Here is a 10,881-nt window from a genome sequence, read left to right on the forward strand (position 1 = left end):
TGAACACAACTCTAGCATTTTATCCAACCCGTCACCTATTTGAGAAAATTCCCTACCCACAAGACCTAGCACAATTCAACTTCATATGACGATTACATTTTTCCTCAGTATAAGTTCGATGATGATCCAACTGAGAGGACTTATATGCTTGAGCAATTCTTTGCTTCTCATGGGATCGAGGAGCATCAATGGGTCCTATTAGGGTCTTGCCATTTAAAGGGAGGTGCATGATGATGGTTTTAGTGGCATAACAGGGCCAAACCCTTCATAATTTGGCAGAGCTTTGTACAAGCTCTGTGTGTCCATTTTGGATCAACTCAGTGTCAGGATTTTGATTCACTCATTGCCAAATTGAAACAAATAGGAACAATCAAGAAGTATCATGCTGATTTCGAGTGAATCACTAATCATATCCAATGGCTGACATATATTCACTTGGGAAGTTATATAAGAAGAATCATGCCTAAATTGGCCGTGGAGGTAAGAGTATTTCATCCAAGAGTGCAAGAAGAAAGTTACCGTTGCTTTGGCCTCCCTGTAGAAGCTTACCATCCCATCCAACATCTAATGTCCCCACATTGGTAAAATCTTCTCCTATTGAAACATCAATCTCTAGACGTTTCTTCAAGAGATTCACTCTTGAGGAAATGGACAAACACAAGAGTAAGGGGCAATGTTTTAATTGTGAAGAAAACTTTGTGTCAGGCCATTGATGCAAATGAATTCTAATGTATTTACTCGAGGGAGAAGATGAGGAGCCAGATCCCATGCCCCTAATTGAAGTTGTTGAGGAAGAGGATCCAAGCTCCAAAGTGTCTCTACATGCACACTCAGGTTTCTTCCACCCTTGAACCATGTAGTTGGATGGTGAGGTTAAAAGGCACAAGGTACAGATTTTGATCCACAGTGGTGGCACACAACTTTATATATGGTAAGGTAGCCTAGACCTTGGGACTTCCTCTCTTTAAATTGAATTTTTTTTTTATTATGGTGGGGCAAGAAACGAAGATACCATGTTCTTCTAAGGCTGTAGATGTGTCGATTATGATCCAGGGGGCAAAAGTTTTTGCTGACTTCTATGTGTTACCTACCAAGGGTGTAGAACATGGTGTTAGGCATCCAATGGATCAATATAATTGAGGAGGTTAGCAAGATTACATGGAGTTGCTACAAAACAAAAAAAATGCTCAAGTAGGAGGCAGGTACAACAGATAAGTTCCACTCCCTTATGACCCTGGTCACCCAAGATGGACAAGGTAGTATTGCTTATGCTGCTAGGTCTTACATTGTCTTCTGCTGAGTTACATTCATGTCCACAAGTAGCTGCTATCCATGGCTCATACAGAGATGTTTTTTTCCACTTTCATTGGGTTACCTTCGAGGAGACCTCAAGATCATTGAATCACAGTACAACCAGGGACTTCTCCCAAAACTATTCAGCCCTACAGGCACCGTTTTATATAGAAGGAAAATATTGAGATGTTAGTCCAACAAATATTGCAGGAAGGCATCATTTGCCAAAGTAACAATCTTTATTCATCTCTTGTTTGTTGGTAAAGAAAAAAGATGGCTCTTGGAGATTTTGCATAAATTACAAAGCCCTTAGCAACATCAAAATAAATACCATATCCCAATTATTGAAGAATTGCTTGATGGATTGCATGGTTCAGTGGGTTTTTATTTTTTTTTCAAATTGGATTTCCTATCTAGCTACCATCAAATATGGCTTACAGATGATATAGAGAAAACATCCTTCTGGACTCATGACAGTCATTACTGGCTTTTTGTGATGCCTTTTGTTTAACTAAAGTCCCAGCCTCATTCAAATGCCTTATAAATGATATTTTTCAGCCCTACTTATGGAGGTTTGTGCTAGTGCTTTTTAACGACATCCTGATTTATAGTCGAAGTTTGGATGAAAATCTTGGTTACTTGCATGATATCTTTTGAACTCTTTGTGCACATCATGTCCATGTCAAGTTCTCTAAATGCATTTTTGCTTCTACTTCTATGCATTATTTGGACCATGTTGTATCCAAGGAGGGGGTTTTAGCCAAATTTGACAAACTCCAAGCCATCTAGGACTGACCCTGGCACTTGCTTTACCTGAATTTGACAAACTCAAAGTCATCCAGGATCTCAAACATTGTATGAGCTCCACCCAGGTAAACCTTACTTGATTTTACAAAAGGTTTTTTTAGTGGAATGTGATGCTCCGTGGGTTGGAATATGTGCTGTTTTGATGCAAGAGGGTAAAGGAATTCCTTTCTTTAGATGTCCACTTAAAGGGCAGATGCTGGCTTGGTCAACTTATGAAAAAAACTCTATGCTTTGGTCCAAGCTATAAAACATTAGAGGCTATATTTACTTGGGCAATATTTTATTGTTTGAACTGATCACTCCTCTCTCAATTTTTTGCTCCATCAGTGAATTACAACACCAGTTCAACAACTGTAGATTGTAAAACTCAGCGGGTACGATTTTGATATTGTCTATAAGGAGGTGGAAAGCAATGCAGCTGGTTGCCACTCCAGGAAGTATGACTCCACACTTACCATGCCACGTGTTTCACCTCTTCCTTTGTTTCAGGTGAGATCAATGCTGCTTATTTCCACAACCCTTGTATGTAAGATCTCTTGGAAAAGGTGCAAGCAGATCCTTCTTCCCTTCCTCATTATGAAGAGATCGATTCCTTGCTATTGTTCCACAATCAAGTGGTGGTTGTATCCACCAATAGGAGTTTGATTAGTTAGATTTTTTGAGAGCTATAGAACTCTCCCAAGGTGGGGGCATGAAGGTTTTCTTAAAACCTACAATAGGGTAAAAATTCATCTTTTTGGCGAGGCTGAAATCTTATGTTAATACATATATTACAATTTGTTCAACTTGCCAATGGATTAAATATGCTACTTCCTCTCCATAGGTACTCCTACAACCCTTACACATTCTTTATTGACTATGGGAAGATGTATCTATGGATTTCATAGAGGGCTTACCTCATTCCAAGGGCCAAACCATTATCTTGGTTGTGGTCAATCGACTCAACAAGTAAGCTCATTTTAGTGGTGTGAAACATTCTTATAGAGTCAAACACATCACTGACTTGTATATCACGTAGGAGGCCAAACCACATGGCATATCTAGGTTCATAATCTCGAATCGAAACTCTATTTTTCTATGCTTCTTTTGGAGTGATTTTTTTTTTCTTGTAAAGCACAACCTAGAAAATGAGCATTGTCTATGATCCTCAAATGGATGACCAAATTGTGGAGGTGAATTGTTGCCTGGAGGCGTACTTGCAGGGGTTTTTTGGAAAGTCATAATTATCTTTCCTTCAATGGGCTGAATTCTCCTACAACACTTCATTTTGTCCTTCCTTGGAAAGTCATAATTATCTTCCACGTCTTCAAAGAGGAATGGAAGGAAGTGTTTGGAAGAAAACATAACCACGACTTAGGTTTCTCTACATCAAACCCCAGTAAGTATGTCTACAAAAAATAGTTCAATACCTCAGTTTAGTTCTTTATTTGAGGATGATAGCTAATATTCATTTGAAAGTTGTGCCCTACAAAACAAAAAACCTCACTCCAAAAGGAGTTTAAAAAAATAGATTCATTATTTGAGACTATAAACTGAAGCATGTCAGGGAGTTTACCCACCTGAGTGACTAACAATTCAAAGATGTGTTTGGCTATATAGGATGTTTCACACGACAAAAATGAGCATACTTGCTAAGCTGGTTGACCACCACCAAGATAAGGTCCAGCCTTTGAAGGAGATAAGCCCTCAATAAAGTCCATAGATACATCTTCCTATCCTTGGTCAAGAATTGTTAAGGGGCTATAACAATGCAACTGGAGATGAAATAGCATATTTAATCTGTTGGCAAATAGAACAAGTTGCAACATATGTCTCAACGTAAGATTTCAACCCCTATCAAACAAATGAAGTCTTTGTCTTGTTCTAAGTTTTAAGAAAACTTTCATGTGTTGTTGTGGGAGATGTGTGTTGCTCACATTATTATTGATCAAACACCTATTGGTGGACAGAACCACCACTCAATTATTGAAGATTGACAAGGAAATATCTCCTTATAATGAGGAAGGGAAGAAGGATTTGCATTTACCTTTCCAAAAGATATTGGATATGAGGGTCGTGGGAGATGAAACACATAAAATGTGAAGCGTGGAGTCATACTGTTGTAGAGGCTATTAGTTGCATTGTTATCCACCCCTATAGACAATATCAAGATCATACCCCATGAGTTTGACAATCCACCGGTGTTGAATTGGTGTAGTAATTTGTTGTTGGAACAAAATTTTGAGAGAGGAATGATTAGTGAGAATAATAAATTTTTGCCCAAGCAAATATGGCTTCCAATGTTGTATAGATTGGACCAAAGCATAGAGTTCTTTTTCATAAGTCGACCAAGTGATGATTCACCCTTTAGTATTGTTGGAAGATAGGGCCCAAGCCCATAAGACCAAGGAAGACCCATGCATCCAAGAGATATAGAAGGCAGGCTCAATGCCCACAGATCAAGGTGAAGGCCTATAGGTCCACATACAATAATGACAGGATGGTAAATAAAGGATCATCTCATAGAAATGACATTGATATAATTAGATTAAAGTTTTAGGGTTAAAACCCTAAACCCTAAGTTCAGGTGTATTATTGTAATACAGTAGTGTCATTAATTTATAAATAGAGCTTCAGGGGGAGAGATATGACATCAAGTCCATAACCTTTTATTCCTCTAGTTTTCTCCCAACGAGTTTTTCTCTCCTTTTCTCCATGAGTTAAATTCATAGAGTCCAGAAAATCAACAAGTGTAAAATTAGGTATCACAAGAAAACAATGGTTTTCCCTCTTCAATAAAAAAAAACAACAACTTTTCCAACCCCTACACAATCCAATACAAAAACTTTTGTAAAGTTGGGTAAGGCAAGTATCAAGGTGGAGGCCATCCAATGTTTGAGATTCTCAAAGGCATGTGCAGCGGCCTCTATCCACACAAATGAATCTTGTTCAAGAAAAAAAAGTTAGTGGATGAGTAATGGCAGCATACTTCTTTACAAAACACTAATAATAACCCGTTAATCTCAAGAAACCCCTTATTGCTTTAAAGAGGGAGGTTGTGGCTAGTCCTGGATGGTTTGGAGTTTGTCAAATTCGATCAAAACCCCTCCTTGGATATGACATGGCTCAAATAATGCACAAAAGAAATATCAAACACATTTAGAGCGCTTGCCATTGAGATGATGTGCATTGAGCGTTTAGAAGATATCATCCAAAATTCAATTGTAAATCAAGATTGTTGGATGATATGATGTAATTCGGGTGTCATTGATGTAATTAGTTTATATATACTGTTTCTTCTTTACTTTTATTAGGGTGAAGGGCATGATTATAATATTATATTTTTATCAGTTATAAATAGAGCTTAATGGGGAGAGTTTGGACCAAGTCTTGAACCCCATTCTTCCTCCTCTTTTCTCCCCAACGTGTGTTCTTCTTCTTTCTCCATGATGTAACTCATGGAGTCTTGAAAATTAATATAGTATCAGAGCATTGATTTTCAGGATCCGTAGTTATGAATTTTTAGAATTCCAAACTTGCTATTGTTCGATGGATGATTGACTTGCTAATGATATCTTGTTGGTTTACGACGATGGTTTATTTGTTGTCTTTGATGGTTTCTACCTTGCTTACATGTTTTGGCGCATGAATAAATGGTTCACACACCACTAATTTTCACGAGTCCTTTAAGTACTACCTTGATGTTTCTCAGATTATATTTTAATACAATTTTGTGACCGCAACATCTAGATTTGACCATCCTTTTAAATCAATATTGACTAAGAGACTCTATCATGAGTTTTAATGAGATAGAGTGAAGAAGAAAAGTAACAACTACTTTGTTAGGAGTTGGTTGCAACTTATCTTTTTAAAGTTGTTTTTATTACATTAATGTTACATCCTACAAAGATAAATGTATAGGGGGGGATAGTGGGGGTAGTGAACATGTTTATTAGTTTAAGTGGCTATTATAATTTTTTTAATAAAATCCAAATAGTTAAATATCTATCAAAACAATCATCCATGATACACAAATATTTGTATAATGGTTGACACCCTTCTCAGATGATTGCTACATCCATGTGCAAGGCATTTTGCACCTTGAAATTCAATTCACTAAATCAAAATGTCAAATAGCATCTACAGAAGTAGAACTCAAGAGGTCAAAGGTACACTATAGTAACAAACCCAAGGGGTCCAATGTATAACACTTGGGATTTGTTATCAGTACTACTAGGTACAAGCATCTAGACCCTGATGGATTTTCAACAACTACCACTAATCTACATATTGAGTGATTTACAAATGTAAATGTTTCTACTTTTGCTTCTAAATATGGTCGTAGGTTACACATTTTGAAGATCTATAACTTCCAAATCTAGGCCTTACATTCGATAAATTCATATTTATATAGGAAAGGTCGGTTCTTTTGGAAGTGGTCGACTCCTCAACTACAATTTATATTCATCAAATCAATGACTTGTTCTAATTAATGAAATTACTAGGAGCTATTGAAATTGTTGAGGTGATAATGTTTCATATATATTCATATCATATGTATTTTTCTAAGTCTCATTCATCATTTAAATGCACATTATAAACAATGTTTTAGATTTAAAGTTAGTTTATATTTGTCTATTATACCTAAGTTGGAAAATACAGCACAAAAATATTATTCTAACCCACGATATGATCCACTCCAATCCACCCCCGGTCTAATTTGGATAGAAATGGGTAGTATTGGGCTACTGGCTAACCAGCTAGGTTATTCTCCTACCAGCAAACACACGCACACAACAGTGATCAACAACCCCTCCACAGAGATTACCGAGAAGGAAAAGGAAGAAGAAGGTCGCGCCCCTCTCCTCCCCTTTGTAATTCGAGGATCCTTTGGAAAAGACAAAATAAAATTTTTTAAAAGCAAATATGAATCACATGTCGGGGGAAAAGAAGGGACGAGAGGAGAAAGTTGAGAGATTGACAGGGTATTAATTGAAAATTTGCTTTTATCGTGATGAGTGCGATGACTACTAATCTCCGCTGATGTTGATGCAGAAGAAAGTCCTAATTTACTGACCAGGAGGAAATGCTGATTCTGACGCAGAGCCGGTCCTAGATTCAACTGACTACCTGACCTCCCTGCTGTTGGAAACTTCGATCTTCAATGTTTAATCTGATTGAGGAGCCAAGCCAAGCCATGACTTGCTTTCTTCTGGCTTTGCCTGAGCTGCAGCAGCTTGATTCACTGGATACGGGGCTTTGCAGTTGATCCTGCACAAGGATCAACACGAATCTTGGATTCAAGAAGTGGTCCAGGTGAATTCAGTGCAGACGCAGCTTTTTACGTAAAAAATTACCCACCTGTCTTTTCTTTTCTCCAGGAAACGATGAAGTGAAACCTTCCTTGCAATTGGGAGATCTGTTACAGGATTTCAGGGGAATAAATTAGTTTTTTATATACTGATCAACTGATGGTTAACATCTTTCATTACACCTACACGACTAATACAGAGAAATTACCGGAGCCATCCGCAGGTCGGTCAATGCTATCTTGGAGGGGAGTTGTGCCAGAAGAGGAAGCAACCTCAGGATTACGATGCTCGATTGGTGGCGGGGGCTCGTTTAGATTAGGGTGCTGTGATGGGTTCACGCGCTCATGGACCACGGACGAAGAAGATCCAACATTCTGAGAGCTTCCAACTCCCATGATTGAGAAAGAAACGGATCCTATATTCTGAGAGCTCCTCAAGCATGGTGGAGAAATGGATCCTACGTTCATTTTGTTAGGGACTAAAACCGGCGGCCCAAGACTCTGGGAGTTCGTCCTGGTGGGAACACATGGGGAGGGTGGACCCATATTCTGAGAGCTTCCCCTAGTTGGAAGAAGGGAAGTTGCAGGTTCAGTGTTCTCCGAGCATCCCTTGCTGGCGAGAAGCACGAGTTCCTTCGCCTTCTCTGCCGGAAAATTGTCAAAGACCAGAACTCTTCCGGCATAAAATATGGTCATTTGAGCACCTTCTGTCGCCCCACTAGACCTGCAACCAGAAATGACAATTGTTAACAACACACACAAGTAAATTCCTCCCCCCTAATTGGCATCTGAGCCTAGAAATGCCCACAAAAGGAAAGCGAAAGTAAGCAATGGAAGAACTGTGATCTGTTCACAACTGTAACTGCTGTAAACCGCAGAATCCACATCTCTTTATTGAACGCTAATTACAAGTTCACAACAGTAACTGGTGTAAACCCTGGAGAAACAAAACCTTAGCAGTATAGAATAAAATCGAAAACGAAACTTCTCCTTCATTTCAGTGAGACGTTTCCAAGATCAATCTGGAATAAGGTTCACTTTCCTTGGTACTGAGCAGCGTAGTCATGGCTATGGGCAAGGATAAGAGAAACGTGGCACTTGAATCTTACCTATTTTCAGTCCGGTCGTCTTCCACCGAAGGGGAGGCACCAAGACCGGCACGTTGAGCAAGCATGAGCACCGATACCAGATTTCGCTCCAAAGAACTTTGCTTGCTCTCCGGTTCCTCCCTTGCCGCGCTCATCTTCGGCAGCAAATCCATTGCAGCCGACGAGTGGTATCGCTCTGATTTGCCTAAAACAGAGAATAGAGAAACACAAATAAGCAGAAATATCTCATACAATTATTACAGCCCTTTGAATTATTAGAAACATAGAAGCTTCCGTCTAGACGATAATTCCTGGTGGGATCTTGTTCCGACGTCCTGTAATCACCGCGTCCTGACATAAAATTAATTCCAGAATGGATATTTTGGACACATCTTCAGTTTTCACTTGTGAAATTTTAGAAAAAAAAAAAAAAAAAAGGGTTCATAGTCTAAAGAATAGATAAAGAAACCTGTAAACTACTACTTCCTTTTCCTCTTCTGAATATAACAAACCGCCATCAGCTAGCATTGCAAAATTCCATGGAAAAACAAGAAATATTCTTTTTCTTTTTCTGGTAGCCCAATTTTTTTTTCTGGAAGTGAAAGCTTTTCAGATGTTTTCCACTCATCACTAAAAATCCAGCAATTGTAAACACAAAGGGAGGTAGAAGATAGACTCATTAGTCTTGATCTTGAAATCTTGAAAAGCTGTCAAACGTTAAAAATCTGAAAGTGCTTCCTCAAGAAAACACAATTTTGAACCCCAATTGCTTAGATCTTAGAAACAAGTACACAACAGACAAAAAAAAAAAAAGTAGGAAAAAGGAAAATAAATCATTTCCGTACCTTTAGCATCTATACTGCAACTCATGCCGAAGCTAACATCTCCAAAACCCCCTTTCTCCTTCAAATACTGGCTCAAAAGACTACATGTCTGTGAGAACGTCGATTTTTGCGGCACTTTAGTCATTTTCCGGCCCGGGAAGTCTAAAAAACCCTGCGGACCTGACATAATTCACCTCATAAACTTGGATCTGGCACTTATCTATCGATGGCGGACACAGTATCCAACCAACAGTTCTTCCTCCAGCTGCTCCGAAATCTGTTTTGCTGATCTCCGTTCGATTATCTTTGTTAGGTTTTGACTCTCTTCTATATCTCGCTTTGTGTCTTCCCTAAATTTGGATGGTAATTTAGCCCCAACTGAATCAGTCGCGGACACTTTTCCTGCTAGAGATTTAAAGCACGTGATCTGTTTCTCTCCCGGAGGCTATGGGCAGTTTCTGAGAATTTAATCAGGTTCTTCCAGACAACTTAAGGATCTTAAAAGGGTGAGACGGTCGGTCGGTCGGTCGGAGTCATCGTCTCCGTCAACTCGCACGCCTATTTGACGGAAGAATAAATTTACTCATTGACTTAAAGACAAAAACGTAAATACATTTCTCATTTAATAATTAAGCATATAATTATCCTCCACAAAATTTGAAAATTTTATTATAAATAAATTTAAATTTTGAATTAAAAAATTTTATTTACCTGTTAGATATATCATGTATAATATGTGAGCGGTTATTCTGTAGTCATTATTTTTTCTATAATTTAACGCGTCTTAGTATGTCACACGATGATTTTTTAGTTAGAATACATGAAATTGTTTGATTTTTTTATAATTCTTAATGAGCATAAATTTTTTTATTAATTAAATTAAATTGTTTATTAATTAAATTAAAATTGTTTTTAGTTAGAATACATGAAATAATTTGAAAGTTCTTCAATACAATTTTTATTAATTAAATTATTTTTTGATTATTTACTTTGTAAAAATATTTCTCTAAATGCAGTTAATATTTGTTGAATGTCTAGAAAAGAGATAATTTTTTACTTAGTTATAGCCGAGAAAAGTGAGACTCTATTTATAATAGAGGAAACAAATATAATCAGATTACAATTAAACTATATTTTGTCCCAGTAACACCCAAAGTCAAACTCTAAAAGATAAATCTTATAATAATTAAACAACTAAACATAAATAAATATTAACATAACTAAAACAACTTTAAAGTGAGATTGTAATGTGAAACCTCCTTTCCATGAGACTCCTCTTAGACTGTACTATATTAATTTTGACTTTGACAGACTCCTTGCAGTGAGAGTCATGTAAGGCTCTTCCATATCTGCTTTTCAAAATTCTCCATCAAGGTAGGGTTTATAACTTCAGCTTGCAATAGAAAAGATCCTTGGTCTTGTAGAGAAATTTCTTCGAATTTTGCTCCCCTTGCCTTTATATTTTGGTCACTTAAAATTTAATTCCCACAACATGTGGAATTCATCATTGTAGAGTGTACTCCTCTAATGATTTCAACATTACTTCAAATCTAGAAGGACGTGCAACCACTATAGCATT

The 10,881-nt window shown here is 37.6% G+C and overlaps 1 protein-coding gene across 1 annotated transcript; it reads right to left on the reverse strand.

Moving 5' to 3' along the window:
* Positions 1-6,968: 6,968 nt before the first annotated feature.
* Positions 6,969-9,775, reverse strand: LOC137959148 (protein TIFY 10A-like). The gene is made up of 5 exons (XM_068806475.1): positions 9,324-9,775; positions 8,500-8,683; positions 7,600-8,114; positions 7,441-7,498; positions 6,969-7,350 (listed from the first exon to the last, which is right to left on the reverse strand). The coding sequence occupies exons 1-5, from the start codon at positions 9,487-9,489 to the stop codon at positions 7,248-7,250; spliced, it is 1,026 nt and encodes a 341-aa protein (XP_068662576.1). The 5' UTR covers positions 9,490-9,775; the 3' UTR covers positions 6,969-7,247.
* Between the last annotated feature and the right edge of the window lie 1,106 nt (positions 9,776-10,881).

This window comes from Aristolochia californica, unplaced genomic scaffold (genome assembly GCF_029961685.1).
Source record: "Aristolochia californica isolate CCGP_79_NKW_82.1479 unplaced genomic scaffold, dmAriCali1.0.hap1 SCAF_3, whole genome shotgun sequence".
Lineage (NCBI taxonomy): Eukaryota > Viridiplantae > Streptophyta > Magnoliopsida > Piperales > Aristolochiaceae > Aristolochia > Aristolochia californica.

Excerpts from the sequence above, each read along its gene's own strand:
- LOC137959148 (XM_068806475.1), bottom strand. The coding sequence starts at position 9,489 with ATGTCAGGTCCGCAGGGTTTTTTAGACTTCCCGGGCCGGAAAATGACT. Across the intron at positions 8,684-9,323 it reads TTGCAGTATAGATGCTAAAG|GCAAATCAGAGCGATACCAC; the intron begins GTACGGAAATGA and ends TCTCTGTTTTAG. Across the intron at positions 8,115-8,499 it reads GACGACCGGACTGAAAATAG|GTCTAGTGGGGCGACAGAAG; the intron begins GTAAGATTCAAG and ends TTCTGGTTGCAG.